Raw genomic sequence first — 17,248 nt, forward strand, 5'->3', positions numbered from 1 at the left:
GCGACTGAGGTCCAATCGTGCGAGCGGACCACAGCTGTGGGGGGTGGGCTAGCACTGAGGAGGGAGGGAGGGATATATCTCCCTCTCTCGTCCGTAGCCCGCTATTGCCATTCTCGCTCTGCACACGTGGTACACCGGTGTACCGCGAGTGCAGTGCGATTTTTCTCTCGCCCCATAGACTTGAATGGGTGCGAGAGAAACAAGGAACGCATTACACACGCAGCATGCTGCGACTGTTTCTCGGTCTGATTAGGGCTGAGAAAATAATCGCTCATGTGCGCTGACACACAGGCTAATATTGGTGCGAGTGGAATGCGATGTTTTATCGCATTCCACTCGCTCCGATTTTCACGCCGTGTGTCTTAGGCCTATCTGTCCTATTAACACCAATATTAACCAAAAGAAAATCACATAGTGTATCAAAGTAAATACATGGATGGATATAATCACTGACATATAATAGATGACGTAGAGATGTACGTAGCGCCAATATAAAGTGCAATAAATGTGTGTGCTACAAAAATAATCACTGAAGTAGAGTAGTAGAAAAAGCTAAATGCAGAGATACGTACATGCCAATGTACAGCTGCTGTAAAGTGCACTATATAAAAAGTGCACAAGTGCAACTAGGTATAAATGTTATCAGAACCAAATAAAATACCAACAATATAAAGTGCAGAGATAGAACAATGTCAGGGTAAAACTGTATAAATCACAATAGTGACGAGGCATATGTACTACCTTGCACCAAATGATAAAGTAGTGTTTTAGACCAGGGGTCTCAAACACGCGGCCCGCCAGTCTGATTTATGCGGCCCGCCAGTCTGATTTATGCTGCCCGCAGACACACAGTGCAGAACACTTGATATTTGCCCTCCACTGCCTCCAGTCATTTAGCGGTCGCCAGCCGCACTTTCACATTGCAGCCGCGGCCGGCCGCACTTCCGCATTGGAGAAGCCGCCAGGGAGAAGCAATCAAAGCCGGAGTTCAATCAGATGTCAGGGTGAAGCAATCGACGGCGGCATTCAACTCGAGCTCAGCAGCGCGACCCGAGCAGCGCTGACGTCAGCTGCTTTGCCGGCGGGTGCAGCGGAAGGAACAAGAGCATAGGGCACGTTAGAACGTTTGTGGTGTCTGTGTGTGTGTGTATGATGATGGCTGTGTGTGTGTGTGATGATGTGTATGTGTGTGTGATGATGATGATGATGGCTGTGCGTGTGTGTGTGTGTGTGTGTGTGTGTGTGTGTGTGTGTGTGTGTGTGTGTGTGTGTGTGTGTGATGATGATGATGATGATGATGATGATGATGATGGCTGTGTGTGTGTGTGTGTGTGTGTGTGAGATGATGATGGCTGTGTGTGTGTGTGTGTGTGATGATGGCTGTGTGTGTGTGTGATGATGGCTGTGTGTGTGGGTGATGATGATGATGATGGCTGTGTGTGTTGATGGTGATGATGGCTGTATGTGTGTGTGGATGATGATGATGATGGCTGTGTGTTGATGATGATGAGGATGATGATAGCGGTGGTGGCTGTGTGTGACTGATATTGATGGTGGCTGTGTGCGACTGATCATGATGATGGCGGTGGTGGCTGTGTATGACTGATCATGATGATATCGGTGGTGGCTGTGTATGACTGATCATGATGACGGCGGTGGTGGCTGTGTGTGACTGATGATGATGATGGCGGTGGTGGCTGTGTGGGACTGATGATGATGACGGCGGTGGTGGCTGTGTGGGACTGATGATGATGGCGGTGGTGGCTGTGTGGGACTGATGATGATGACGGCGGTGGTGGCTGTGTGGGACTGATGATGATGACGGCGGTGGTGGCTGTGTGGGACTGATGATGATGACGGCGGTGGTGGCTGTGTGGGACTGATGATGATGACGGCGGTGGTGGCTGTGTGCGACTGATGATGATGATGGCGATGGTGGCTCTGTGCGACTGATGATGGCGATGGTGGCTGTGTGCGACTGATGATGATGATGGCGGTGGTGGCTGTGTGTGACTGATGATGATGATGGCAGTAGTGGCTGTTTGTGACTGATGATGATGGTGATGGTGGCTGTGTGCGACTGATGATGATGATGATGATGGCGGTGGTGGCTGTGTGCGACTGATGATGATAATGGTGGTGGTGGCTGTGTATGACTGATGATGATGAAGGCGGTAGTGGCTGTTTGTGACTGATGGTGATGGTGGCTGTGTGCGACTGATGATGATGATGGCGGTGGTGGCTGTGTGACTGATGATGGCGGTGGTAGTGGCTGTTTGTGACTGATGATGATGGTGGCTATGTGTAACTGATGATGATGATGGCGGTGGTGGCTGTGTGACTGATGATGATGATGGCGGTGGTGGCTTTGTGTGACTGATGATGATGGCGGTAGTGGCTGTTTGTGACTGATGATGGTGATAGTGGCTGTGTGCGACTGATGATGATGATGATGATGATGATGGCGGTGGTGGCTGTGTGTGACTGATGATGGTGGTGGTGGTGGCTGTGTGCGACTGATGATGATGAGGATGATGGCGGTAGTGGCTGTGACTGATGATGGTGGTGGTGACTGTGTGCAACTGATGATAATGGCGGTGGTGGCTGTGTGTGACTGATGATGATTGTAGTGGTGGCTGTTTGTGAGTGACGACGATGATGATGACGACGATGACTGTGTATGATGATGATGATTGCCGTGTGTGTTTGTATGATGATGATGGTGGCTGTGTGTGTATGATGATGATAAAAATGATTTTGATGGTGACTGGAAGACCGGAAAATGTTACTTTCGGTCTCAGCCTTCTTGTCGGTCTGGACAGACGCTCATCTGTTCAGAGCGATGAAGCTGAGCTGACATTGACTTTGGACTACGTCAGAGGGAAGCTTTTTTTTTTTTCTAAAAAAGATGGAGTCCCTAAATGTGTTTTTTGTTTCATTTCTAATAAAAATATTTTTCTCTGTGTTGTGTTTTTTTACTGTTTACTAAAAATTCATGGTGGTCACATCTAATTTGACATGACACCATGAATTTCGGGTTTACTACCAGCTGAGAATACAAAGCTGGTATTAACCCCATTATTACCCAGCGTGCCACTGCCACCAGGGACGCTGGAAGAGCCAGGTAAAGCACCTGGAAATAGCACTGTGATGAATGCGCAATTTCCAGGAGCGGTTGTGGGCTGCGGGGGGCCCAAAATGCTTGGGCCTTACCACGCTGAGCATCCCAGCCCTCAGCTGTCTGGTTTTACCTGGCTGGTGATCAAAATATGGCGGGAGCCCACGCATTTTTTTCTCCCATTATTTAATTAAAAAAACAATTGGGCTTCTCTGTATTTTGATTGCCAGCTAAGGTAAAGCCAGGCAGCTGGGGGTGGCAGCACGCACCTGTCCGCTTTATCTGCTCTGAGAATCAAAAATACTGCGGAGCGCTATGTAATTTTTTTAATGCTGTGACAGAGAATGAGTGTCTGTGCTTGGCTGTTGGAATAACCTGGAATCTGCTTATACATTTTGATGCTGATGCCAATCACAGATGCCCACTCTCTTTGACAAATAAATAATATAAAAAAATGACGTTTCGCTTCACGGTATTTTTGATTCTCAGCGCATACTAATGTAGCATTGTTATAATAGTTGAAATAATTGATTAGCAATTATATTGTATTGTATTAAATTTGAAAGGAATGCGGCCCTCTGCCTTAAATTTTTTTTATGTGCGGCCCACTTACTCTGACGAGTTTGAGACCCCTGTTTTAGACCATACGGTAGTATCTTATATGGTGCGATACATTGTGTGCACCAGATGGCACTAAAGTGCTGTATCCATAAGGATCAAATGCAAGTACATAAAAAGACAGCAACTCTAACTATGTAAATACAAATGATGTGCATTGAAGATGTAATGATATCCACTGCAAGTAATCAGTTACCTCAGTGGTGGTTGTGTGGTATGGACAGACTAAGTGGCTTGGAGGTCCCTCCACCCTTGTCTACTTTCTAAAGGATAATGGGGAAGGAAACAGTAGGTTGTGGTGGTAGTGAGGTGGGTTGTTGGAAGCTGTAATCTTTTTTGAACGATTCGTTTTCAGGTTCCATCTGAAAGGTTCGAATGTGATGGAATCGGATGTGTTGGGGCACAGAATTCCAGAGGATGGGGGATAAATGAGAGAAGTCTTGGAGGAGCAATTGTGTGAGGAATGTACAAGTGTGGAAGACAGAAGGAGGTCTTGGGCTGGACCAGAGATTACGTGTTTGAATATGTTGGGAGATTAGTTTGGAGATATACAGAAGAGACAGACGGCTTTGTAGGTCAAGTATAGTAGTTTCAATTGGATATGTTGTGCCGTTGGGAGCCATTGAAGGGATTTGTAGCCCATCAAGCCTATCTGGGACTTCATTGGTATGCAATTTCACAGGGTATTACTGGCACCTAAATTTTAATTATTTCTGTGCCCAAGTGACTTCAGCATGGCACACCATTCCTCAACCTACCATTGACATGCCAGGGTACGTAAGGACGTGTATTTCTGCATGTGGTCCTCATGCTTGATGCAGAATAAAATCAGATGTTTTGAGGATGTTTCCATTTCCTCATCAGCTGCGTTTTATTAATATGGATATCCATCCTGTGACAGAAGTCTTCGGGGTACTTTGCACGCTGCGACATCGCTAGCCGATTGTAGCGATGCCGAGCGCGATAGTCCGCGCCCCCGTCGCAGATGCAATATCTTGTGATAGCTGCCGTAGCGAACATTATCGCTACAGCAACTTCACACGCACTTACCTGCCCTGCGACGTCGCTCTGGCCGGCGGCCCGCCTCCTTCCTAAGGGGGCGGGTCGTGCGGCGTCACACGGCAGGCGGCCAATAGAAGCGGAGGGGTGGAGATGAGCGGGACATAAACATCCCACCCACCTCCTTCCTTCCTCATTGCAGGCGGGACGCAGGTAAGATGTTTCTCAGTGTTGCAATTTCAATGTTGAGAAGTGCATTTGTGACGCCCTGGCCTATCAAGTCGTCACAGGATATTGTGGAATCTGCCCTTCTGCACAGTATCCACCTCCTCTTTAGTTACAGGTCCCTGACCTTTGGTGTTGCCAAGAACAAGCTAATCAAAATCCTAGGAACACTCTGCACCACACCCACCAGTGGACAGCCTGAAGGGAATAGGGCTGCCCACTGGGGGGTTGGTTAAGGGGCGGGGGGGTCAGGAGTGTCAAGAGACAGACAGTTGAGGAGTGACTCTCGACGTTGGTCTGGGCCTGGTAGGAGCTGGACCCCGGTCGCAGGGGATCATGACAAGGGGCACAGACTGTTGAGGACAGCTGGTGGCCTTGTGCCATCACCGGGCAGGGGACAGGGCACGACGGGGTACGTGGACCCTAGGCCAGGAAGTAGCTTCAGGCATCCTGGTAATTTACCCGACGAGGACGGAGCCTTCAAGATCCGTTCTCCACCCGCTCCAAAATCAGGGTACTAGCGCAACGAGGGGGATAGGACTTTCCCACTACATAGTCCAGAAAATCCCAAGCGTGAACCCTGAGAGCAAGCTCACCCAGTTAGCCATACTGGTGAGCGGGACCCGACTAGTTTTATGCTAAAGGGACCAGTTAGAAGAAAAGATCACAGACTAACAGGCAACACCAACGGGCACGGGATCCAGGCGTGCTCCCTCCAAGCAGCAGCGGTGTCAAGAACTTTGGTTTACCACAGTTGTGGGTTTCAGCATTATTGGACTGAGTGAGTATATAAGTGACCCTTGCCGTCCCAGCGGCACCTCCCTGCAGCCCTCATCGAGTCCCGGGGCATTCCCCCTACCCGTGGAGGGGTTAATCACCAGGCTGCCACCATCGCCACCAGGTACTCCCAACTGCAGCGGTGGTACTCCACCTTACCACACACCACGGGTGGCGTCACAAACTTTCCACATCCTCCCTTGTAAATATTCCCCCTTTTATTCCAAGTGGCTGCGCAACCCCGACCCCCAGGACCGGAGATCCCTCGAGCCCCGGCTGCTGACACGTGGGCGGTACACATTGACGTCCTGCGCAGGCGCACTTTGGTCTGCCCTGCTCAGGGCAGATCAAAGTATTGTAGTGCGCCTGCGCATGACCTCAATACCGGCGCGTGTGTATGACGTAGACGCGTCATGCACCGCAGCTTCAGAAGAAGGAAGACCAAGATGGCCGAGAGAACGGTGCCACCCATTCGACTGCTGCTCATTGGAGCGACCTTTTTGGTGAGTATTATAAAGTGTTTTTAGGCTATACAGCATAGCCTGGGCTCTTATATACAGCCTGTTAGCATGCTGTATATAAGAGCCCAGTAGTGGTGGCCGCAACTTATACGCCGAAAATGTGGTGACAGCTTCCCTTTAACAGCTGGCTGTCTAACTGGGGGAGCTGGCTGTGTTCTGTGGTGTTAGTAATGCAGAGGAGTCTATCAGACACCCCCATTAATAGCCCAGGAAGGAATTAAACAAAACAAAACAAAAAAAAAAACACTCCCCAACTCTTGTCCTGGTTCACCAATTTATTAAAAAGAAACAGCAACTAAAAAAAAAAAAAGTTACTGATGTCATCACCACTTGTCAAACCCCAGGTATCGCAGAGCGCAGCTGGACCAGGAATGAAAAATGAAGCGTTGTTCTCAGACCAAGGCTCCTAAGGTTATAACAGAATCGGTGGATGTTGTGGGAACGCCATGGACTAAGTCAGAGTTGCGGGAATTTTTTTCTAGATAATAAATTGGTGGACGAACAATATCTGGTTTTTATTTCACTGGTTTTTATGTCTTTCAAATTTCCATTTGTGGACTACTTCAAACCTGCAAGGCTATTTTTTTTTTTTTTTTTTTTAGAAATTGTGTGTCTTTTTCTCTTTTTAACTTACTGGGTTAGTAATAGGGGTGTCTGTTAACCGTCTCTCCATTACGACCATAACTTCAGGGCTTGATGCTAGCTGACAACAACCTTATCCCAACTACGTTTAGATCGATTGCCACTGCACAAACGCAATTGGGAAAAGCCAATGAGCTAACGTGACCAACAATTCTGGGGCGGTTGCGGGCTGGAATTTTTAGGCTGGGAAGGGCCAAATAACTTTGAATCTTCCCATGGAAGCAGAAAAAACAGGAAGTTGACGAAAACAAAGTAATGTCCCGCCCCTACATATTGTACACTTTCATGTGGCACTAGAGGGCGTTTTTAGTCCTGTTTACCTATTAAATATTTAAAAAAAAAAAAAAAAAAAACAATGTTAGGTCCCCCCTATTTTTGGTAACTAGCAAAGGTAAAGCTGAAAGCTGATATTATCAGGGTGGGAAGGCCCATGGTTATTTGGCTTTTCTGAGCCTAAAAATAGCAGTCCTCAGCCGCCCCTAAAGTGGGTTGTTTGAATAAAGACTCCCCCACACTATTCCTTGTTCACCAATTTATCAAAAATGTTCCCATGAAGCTACTATCATAGTCCAAAATCCCCGAATGAAGCTCCAGCAACTGAATAGCAGTCAAGTACAGCTTTTCACAGGCACTGGATAGTGAAGACAATGCTCATCAGCATTGAGGGGTCACGCTGAGCATAGCTTTGAGCTGACAGCTCTGATTAGAGTTGTCATAACTACGCAGCACCTGTGACTAGCTATACTTTACTACTATTCATAGTCGCTGAAGCTAAATTCAAGGATTATGGACTACGACGAAACTTTGTGGGAACAGCATTATAATAAGCCGGCAAACGAGGGATAGTGTGGGGGGGAGTCTTTATTAGAATAAACTATCCCCCCCCCTTTTTTTTTCTTCTTTTCACTTACTGAGTTAGTAATGGAGGTGTCTGAGAGAAATGACTTAAGCCCGCTACACACGCTTCAATATATCTCACAATCCGTCGTTGGGGTCAAGTTGTAAGTGATGCACATCCGGCACCGTTTGTGAGGTATCTGCGTGTGACAGCTACGTGCGATCAGGATTGAACGCAAAACCGTTGATCGCAAACACATCGTATCTTTGTCTAGAATTGAACGTTTTGTTGCACGAACCTAGTCAATTGTAACGTGTGACATCCCTCATACGATTTTGGTGTCTGATGCTATGTGCGCAGGTGTGCGCTCTGCACCGCAGCTTAAAAAAGGTCCGCTTCAGAGCGCAGCTGAAAAGCTGCGTTCTGAAGCGCCTCACAATGTCTGTCATTCACTAATCTCTGTCAGTCGGTCACTATCTCTGTCCCTCTCTCTCTGTCCATGTCAGTCTATCCCCCTCTCTCATATACTCACCGATCCCCGGCGCTGCACGGCATTCACACTGCTTCGGCGGCTTTTACTGTTTTGAAAAAGCCGGCCGCCCATTAAACAATCTCGTATTCCCTGCTATCCCCGCCCACCGGCGCCTATGATTGGTTACAGTGAGACACGCCCCCACGCTGAGTGACAGGTGTTACACTGCACCCAATCACAGCAGCCGGTGGGCGTGTCTATACTGTGTAGTGAAATAAATAATTAAATAATTAAAAAAAAACGGCGTGCGGTCCCCCCCAATTTTAAAACCAGCCAGATAAAGCCATACGGCTGAAGGCTGGTATTCTCAGGATGGGGAGCTCCACGTTATGGGGAGCCCCTAAGCCTAACAATATCAGCCAACAGCCGCCCAGAATTGCCACATACATTAGATGCGACAGTTCTGGGACTGTACCCGGCTCTTCCCGATTTGCCCTGGTGTGTTGGCAAATCGGGGTAATAAGGAGTTATTGGCAGCCCATAGCTGCCAATAAGTCCTAGATTAATCATGTCAGGCGTCTATGAGACACCCTCCATGATTAATCTGTAAGTTACAGTAAACAGACACAACTGAAATATCCTTTATTAGAAATAAAAAACACAAACATATACCCTGGTTAACCACTTTAATCAGCCCCAAAAAGCCCTCCATGTCCGGCGTACTCCAGGATGGTCCAGCGTCGCTTCCAGCACTGCTGCATGGAGGTGACCGGAGCTGCAGAATACACCGCCGCTCCGGTCACCTCTACACAGCTAATGAAGACAGCCGCGCGATCAGCTGAGCTGTCACTGAGGTTACCCGCTGTCACTGGATCCAGCGGTGGCCGCAGGTAACCTCATTGACAGCTCAGCTGATCGCGCTACTCACCTCAGTTGCTGCGTGGAGGTGAGAGGAGCGGCGGTGAGTAGCGCGATCAGCTGAGCTGTCACGAAGGTTACCCGCGGCCACCGCTGCATCCACCGCTGGATCCAGTGACAGCTCAAGCTGATCGCGCGGCTGTCTTCATTAGCTGCGTGGAGGTGACAGGAGCGGATGTGTCTTCTGCTGCTCCGGTCACCTCCATGCAGCTGCGCTGGAAGCGACGCTGGACCATCCTGGATTACGCCGGACATGGAGGGCTTTTTTGGGCTGATTAAAGTGGTTAACCAGGGTATATGTTTGTGTTTTTTATTTCTAATAAAAGATTTTTTCGGGTGTGTGTGTTTATTTACTGTAACTTACAGATTAATCATGGAAGGTGTCTCAGACGCCTGACATGATTAATCTAGGACTTATTGGCAGCTATGGGCTGCCAATAACTCCTTATTACCCCGATTTGCCAACGCAGCAGGGCAAATCGGGAAGAGCCGGGTACAGTCCCAGAACTGTCGCATCTAATGTATGCGGCAATTTTGGGCGGCTGTTGGCTGATATTGTTAGGCTGGAGGGCTCCCCATAACGTGGAGCTCCCCATCCTGAGAATACCAGCCTTCAGCCGTATGGCTTTATCTGGCTGGTTTTAAAATTGGGGGGGACCGCACGCCGTTTTTTTTAATTATTTAATTATTTATTTCACTACACAGTATAGACACGCCCACCGGCTGCTGTGATTGGGTGCAGTGTAACACCTGTCACTCAGCGAGGGGGCGTGTCTCACTGTAACCAATCATAGGCGCCGGTGGGCGGGGAAAGCAGGGAATACGAGATTGTTTAATGGGCGGCCGGCTTTTTCAAAATAGTAAAAGCCGCCGGAGCAGTGTGAATGCCATGCAGCGCCGCGCCGGGGATCGAGGATCGGTGAGTATGAGAGAGGGCTGCTCAATTCAGTTACTCAGGAGTTTAGCGGTCACCGGTGAGCCCTTCATAGGTGACCGCTAATCAGGATGCGACACAGACAGAGCTGCAGCCTGACAATGAAGTCGGGTGAAGTTCACCCGAGTTCATTCTGACAGTGCGGCTCTGTCTGTGTCTGCTGTCAACTACCATTCACCGCTGCTACATGGCTGTCTGTGTCTGCTGTCAGCGGCCATGTAGCAGAGCTGAATGGCAGATGACATAGTAAAAACGCATCCCTACACATTACACACGCTTGTCAAGTCAATAAATACAAAATAAAAAAAAAAGGTGCCCAATGCATACATCACAGAACACATGATCTAAAGGATCGCACACAAAATTGATCAATTTAACATAGACTACTAACGCTCGTGTGACAGCAAATGAACGACCTACGTGCAATCTCATAAGATCCCGTATGCAACCTGGGCGTGTCACATCGCAAATGCGATTGTACAACTAATTGCAGCGTGTAAAGCAGGCTTAACCCCCAGGCTTGATGCCAGCAGACAATTCACAGCTGACATCAACCCCGGAAATATTACCCTGCATGCCAGCGCGCCAAGGAGATCTGGAAGAGGCGGGGAAAATTCCAGAATTGGCACATATATCCATGGCCCTTCCCAGCCTGATAATACCAGCCCCCAATGGTCTGCTTTACATTGGCTGGTTATCAAAAATAGGGCAACGCTCACGCTGTTTTATAAATATTTATTTAGTTCCCCCGACCCCTCTTCCCCCCTGGAAAGATGGTTGAGCTTCCCCATTGACTTACATTATACTCGGTACTTGAGTCATACCCATCCGAGCGTCTGACCAGCTCGAGTCAAGTACTTGAGCATTTTATTGCTCAATCACCACTACTCTATATCTACAAGATTATGGCTATGTGCCCACGCATGTTGATTTTTTTGTGTGCTTCATTTCTGCAAATAAAGCATATTTTGGCAGGAAAAACGCAGCAAAAAAATGAGCATTTTTTATTGCGCTTGCACATTTTTCAATATGCATTTTCCTCCATCTTTTTGTGCTTTTTTTGTCATTGCGATCGCAGGGGTTCAGGCGCTGTACCCCCGCAAATCGCTGCAGGTTCTGCCCGTGCCGCTCCTGGCAGTTTAACCCTCTAAATACTGCGATTCGTGCGATCGCCGCATTCAGGAGACAAGGAGAGGAATCACTTACCTCTCCCTGGTGATCGGGTACCGCACACCGCACACACCCCGGCACTGCCGCCCCCATCGTCACCGCACACACCCCGGCACTGCCGCCCCCATCGTCACCGCACACACCCCGGCACTGCCGCCCCCATCGTCACCGCACACACCCCGGCACTACCGCCCCCATCGTCACCCCACACTACCGCCCCCCACCGTCACCCCCACACTACCGCCCCCATCATCACCGCACACACCCCGGCACTCCCGACCCCATCGTCACCGCACACACCCCGGCACTCCCGCCCCCATCGTCACCGCACACACCCCGGCACTGCCGCCCCCATCGTCACCGCACACACCGCCGCACTAATGCCCCCCTCGGCACTGCACACACCCCGGCACTACCGCCCCCATCGTCACCCCGGCACTGCCGCCCCCATCGTCACCGCACACACCCCGGCACTGCCGCCCCCATCGTCACCGCACACACCCCGGCACTGCCGCCCCCATCGTCACCGCACACACCCCGGCACTGCCGCCCCCATCGTCACCGCCCACACCCCGGCACTGCCGCCCCCATCGTCACCGCCCACACCCCGGCACTGCCGCCCCCATCGTCACCGCACACACCCCGGCACTGCCGCCCCCATCGTCACCGCACACACCCCGGCACTGCCGCCCCCATCGTCACCGCACACACCCCGGCAATGCCGCCCCATCGTCACCGCACACACCCCGGCACTGCCGCCCCCATCGTCACCGCACACACCCCGGCACTGCCGCCCCCATCGTCACCGCACACACCGCCGCACTACCGCCCCCCTCGGCACTGCACACACGCCGCACTACCGCCCCCCTCGGCACTGCACACACCCCGGCACTACCGCCCCCATCGTCACCCCACACTACCGCCTCCACCGTCACCCCACACTACCGCCCCCATTATCACCGCACACACCCCGGCACTACCGCCCCCATCTAACGGATGCGGCAATTCTGGGTGGCTGCTGACTGATATTTTGAGGCTGGGGGGCTCCCCATAACGTGGGGCTCCCCTTCCTAAGAATACCATCCTTCAGCCATGTAGCTTTACCTTCGCTGGTATAAAAAATTGGGGGGGGGGACCGCATGCCATTTTTTAAAATTATTTATTTATTGTACTGCACGATATAGACCCGCCCATCGGCGGCTCTGATTGGTTGCAGTGAGACAGCTGTCACTCAGTGTGGGGGCGCGTCTGACTGCAACCAATCATAGGCACCGGTGGGCGGGGAAGCAGGGAATATGAGATGGAATAATGAGCGGCCGGCATTTTCAAAAGAGAAGCCGCCAGAGCAGTGTGACAGCCGTGCAGCGCCGTGCCCGTGATCTGTGAGTATGAGAGAGGGGGTGAGAGGGAGAGACCGACCTACAGAGAGGGAAAGAGAGACCAGGAGTAATTTTAAACTATTTAGATCGTTCTGCTGGACATGCTGAGCATGCTCAGTAGACCGTGACGGAATCCGCCACCATAGACAATCATTAGATACCTTGGCTGATTCTAACGGAATCCGTCAAGGTGCGTTGTTTTAATGACACAAAAAATGCTACAAGCAGCGTTCCATCAGCTCGGCGCTGCGTCAAAATAACGACTCAGCGGCGGCCAGCGGATGCTACGCAGACACTTGCGTCACAGTGCGTCGCCAATACAAGTGTATGGAGAATAGCGCAGTGCGTTACCGGACTGCGCTATTCTCCATAGCGTCGGAATGCGCTGAACGCAAGTGTGAAAGTACCCTAAGGGGTACTTTGCACACTACGACATCGCAGGTGCGATGTCGGTGGGATCAAATCGAAAGTGAGGCACTTCCGGCGTCGCTGTCGACATCGTAGTGTGTAAATCGTTTTTGATACGATTAACGAGCGCAAAAGCGTCGAAATCGTATCATCGGTGTAGTGTCGGTCATTTCCATAATTTCGGAAGGACGATGTTACGATGTTGTTCCTCGTTCCTGCGGCAGCACACATCGCTGTGTGTGAAGCCGCAGGAGCGAGGAGCATCTCCTTACATGCGTCCCGGCTGCAATGAGGAAGGAAGACGGTGGGCGGGATGTTTACGTCCTGCTCATCTCCGCCCTCTGTTTCTATTGGCCGCCTACCGTGTGACGTCGCTGTGACGCCGCACGACCCGCCCCCTTTGGAAGGAGGCGGTTTGCCGGTCAGAGCAACGCCGCAGGGCAGGTGAGTGCATGTGAAGCTGCCGTAACGATAATGTTCGCTACGGCAGCAATCACAAGATATGGCAGCTGCGACGGGGGCAGTGACTATCGCGCTCGGCATCGCAGCAATCGGCTAGCGATGTCGCAGCGTGCAAAGTACCCCTAAGTCTGGCTTCACATGTCCGAGTGGAGGCAGGAATATCCACACTGGCTACTGACCCAAACGCCTCATAGGTATCAGAGACCACTGAGCTTGGGTGGGCAAACTCAGGTCCGCTCTGTATTTGGACCGCCTTAGGCCCCTTTCACACGTCAGTGATTCTGGTACGTTTGTGCTTTTTTTTAATCGTACCAGAATCACTGACATACGCAGACCCATTATAATGAATGGGTCTGCTCACACGTTAGTGATTTTTCACTGCACGTGTCTCCGTGCAGCGTACCCGCGTGTGCGTGATTGCTGCACGGAGACATGTCCATTTTTTTCTGGCATCACTGATGTCCCACGGACCACGCAGTGGTGTGGTCCATGAAACACGTGCCAGAAAAAAACGTGCTTTTAAAATAATAAACATTTTAACTCACCCGGCGTCCAGCGATGTCCTCTGCAGCCCGTGCAGCCTGCTGCTTCTGTGCCGGCTGATTACTGTCGCGCATATTCATTATGCGCGACACAGCCAACCCGGAAGCAGCTGCTGCGGGGGTCACCGCCGGCCAGATGCTGCGTCGCAGGAGGATTCAGCACCATGGACAGCGGGAGCGGGTGAGTTGATTTCTAAGTGCAATCACGGGCCACGGAGAACGGAGCCCGGATTGCACTTAGACAACCCACGTGTGCCGTGATTTTCGGCACACGCAGGGACATGTGCGTGTTCTACACGCCAGTGAAAAACGTCTGTGTTTTTCACTGACGCGTGAAACGGGCCTTACAAAGAGGAAAAAGAATAGTGGAGTCACAATCAACGGCTTCAATATGTAGCTCTCCATGGCACAGTGTCACTAGTTACTATGAGAAATCCGCAGATGTATATACACTAAAAAAGATACAGTACACAAAGGAAATCACAGGTCTATACACTGAGAGATTATATATATATATATATATATATATATATATATATATATGTACACACACCACATATAGGAAATCACAGGTCTATACACTGAGAGATTATATATATATACACACACACCACATATAGGAAATCACAGTTGTTTACGCTAATAATCCTCTAATTTACACACACATTATATACATATATATATATTTATAGTACTGCACTCACTTGGCTTCTTCATTCTCCACCGCCTCACACAGCTTTTGGGCCAAATCCTCCATCCTGACGGGGACTCAGGCAGAATGGCGGGAATCAGACGGGCTCAAGGTTCGGGCAGAGGGGCAGCCGCGGCTCCATGACACTCGGGTGTGATCGGACGACTTCCTACTCGGGCGGTGATACATGTACACACTATGGCAGGCGCGGCGCTCTCCCCGTGCTGAGCCCATACAGTGCAGCAGGTTCAAATCCAACCTTCCCTCCTTTCCGTGCTGTATTCTCCCACTACAGCTGACTCCGCCCCGCCCAGCCCGGCTCCTCCCCGGCCCGGCCTCCGGCGCTGTTCCTCCCGACCCCCGGCCTCCTGGGTTGCTCCTCTCGGCCTCCAGCTCCTCCCCGGCCCTGCCTCCTGCGTTGCTTCTCCCCGGCCCGGCCTCCTGCGTTGCTTCTCCCCGGCCCGGCTTCCTGGGTTGCTCCTCTCGGCCTCCGGCTCCTTCCCGGCCCGGCCTCCTGCGTTGCTCCTCCCCGGCCCGGCCTCCGGCTCCTTCCCGGCCCTGCCTCCTGCGTTGCTCCTCCCCGGCCCGGGCTCCCGCTCCTCCCCGGCCCGGCCTCCTGGGTTGCTCCTCCCGGCCCCCGCTCCTCCCCGGCCCGGCCTCCTGGGTTGCTCCTCCCGGCCCCCGCTCCTCCCCGGCCCGGCCTCCTGGGTTGCTCCTCCTCGGCTCTCGGTCTTTTTCCCCCTTGGCGGCGTAGTGCACTAATCGCTTCCCTTCTTATAAGAGGAGTTATCTCATGAGAACAGACCGCGCTCCCTGCAGCGTGTGGCTATATAAAAGCTTCTTCTACCCTCAGTAATGCACAGATATACATGTCCAGACCTGTCCTAGGTGCACAATGGAGCGTCCTGTGCCCCATGGCTATGAATTTCTATAATTAAAGGCTTATCTATGTGACTGCAGACTTGTGACCCCTTACAGCAGGGCTGGGGAACCTTTTTTCTGCTGGGGGCCATTTGGAAATTTCTACCAACCTTCGGGGGCCGCACAAAATTATCAATGTGAAAATGACCCTGCTATATTTGGTGAAACAATGAACTCACCCCTACTGTGGCGCCCGGAGCGGCTTCTCTTTGGTGTGATCATGTTTCTTCTCACAACTGCCTTTTCATTTTTGTCTGAGTCTGCAGCAGTCAACTCTGTGATAAGATTGGTAAATCATATACATCACATAACATATGCTGTATTTTATTCACAGGAGACACTGGAGGCACATACAATACATCACATAGGAGACACGGGGACTGCTGCATATACATCACATAGCAGATGCTGGGACTGCTGTATATACTGTACATCACAGGAGACACTGGGGCAACATACATCACACATGGGGCTGGGGACATGTATATGCCGCCCCCCTCCTGTGATGTATAAGCCGCAAGAGGGGCTGGGCGCAGAGGCCGCAAGAGACGCTGGGGCGCAGAGGGCGCAAGAGGGGCTGGGGCGCAGAGGCCGCAAGAGGGGCTGGGGCGCAGAGGCCGCAAGAGGGGCTGGGGCGCAGAGGCCGCAAGAGGGGCTGGGGCGCAGAGGCCGCAAGAGGGGCTGGGGCGCAGAGGCCGCAAGAGGGGCTGGGGCGCAGAGGCCGCAAGAGGGGCTGGGGCGCAGAGGCCGCAAGGGGGGCTGGGGCGCAGAGGCCGCAAGGGGGGCTGGGGCGCAGAGGCCGCAAGGGGGGCTGGGGCGCAGAGGTCGCAAGGGGGGCTGGGGCGCAGAGGCCGCAAGAGGGGCTGGGGCGCAGAGACCACAAGAGGGGCTGGGGTGCAGGCACCTCTGGGAGGGCACAGATATCACTTGCGCCCTGAAATCACTGGGGGGAGGAGGGACACACAAACCTGGGGTAATAAACAGCATTGGGGGTGCACACAGCACTGAGGGCTGCATGCAACTCTGGGGGGAGGGGGCCACAAAACACTGGACAGGGCACACAGCAGCAGAGGACTGGCGCTGGACACACAACAGCACCGGACTCCCAGCACCGGAGAGCAGGCGTCGGACACGCAGCTCCCGAGGGCAGAGAGCATGCACACAGCTCCCAGGGCAGAGGGCGTGCACACAGCTCCCAGGGCAGAGGGCGTGCACACAGCTCCAGAGGCTAGAGGGCGGGCACACGGCTCCGGAGGGCAGAGGGCGGACAACGCAGAGAGGTAAACCCGCCCACCATTAGTCCTCCCTCGCTGGCACTGGCCAGCGGGAGAACGCATTGGTAAACACAGCAGCACATGTGGAGATTTAAAGGGCCAGCGGCCCGCAAGACGGCGGTGGGGGCTCGAGCACTGTCGCCCCCGGGAATCTGCCCGCGGGCTGCAGAAAAGGTCATGGCGGGCCGTTTACAGTCCGTGGGCCGGAGATTCCCCACCCCTGCCTTACAGCAAGGGCTCTGAGGGGTTTCCTGTGCTGGCAAACAGACCGAGCACTCATGTGACCAGAAGTTTGCACCTTCCCAGCCACATTCCAACTAGACGTGCGTGGCCACACTC

At 52.0% G+C, this 17,248-nt stretch overlaps 1 protein-coding gene across 2 annotated transcripts in view; it reads right to left on the reverse strand.

Annotated features, from left to right (window-relative positions):
- The window catches only part of ANKLE1 (ankyrin repeat and LEM domain containing 1), a 79,112-nt gene extending 64,118 nt beyond the window's left edge, over positions 1 to 14,994 (reverse strand). For both annotated transcript variants that reach the window (XM_075352503.1, XM_075352504.1), the window contains exon 1: positions 14,728 to 14,994. In XM_075352503.1, the coding sequence (XP_075208618.1) occupies positions 14,728 to 14,780 (53 nt within the window). In that variant the 5' untranslated portion in view covers positions 14,781 to 14,994. The remainder of the gene's footprint in view (positions 1 to 14,727) is intronic.
- Between the last annotated feature and the right edge of the window lie 2,254 nt (positions 14,995 to 17,248).

The sequence above is a fragment of the Anomaloglossus baeobatrachus genome, chromosome 1, assembly GCF_048569485.1.
Source record: "Anomaloglossus baeobatrachus isolate aAnoBae1 chromosome 1, aAnoBae1.hap1, whole genome shotgun sequence".
Taxonomy (NCBI): Eukaryota; Metazoa; Chordata; class Amphibia; order Anura; family Aromobatidae; genus Anomaloglossus; species Anomaloglossus baeobatrachus.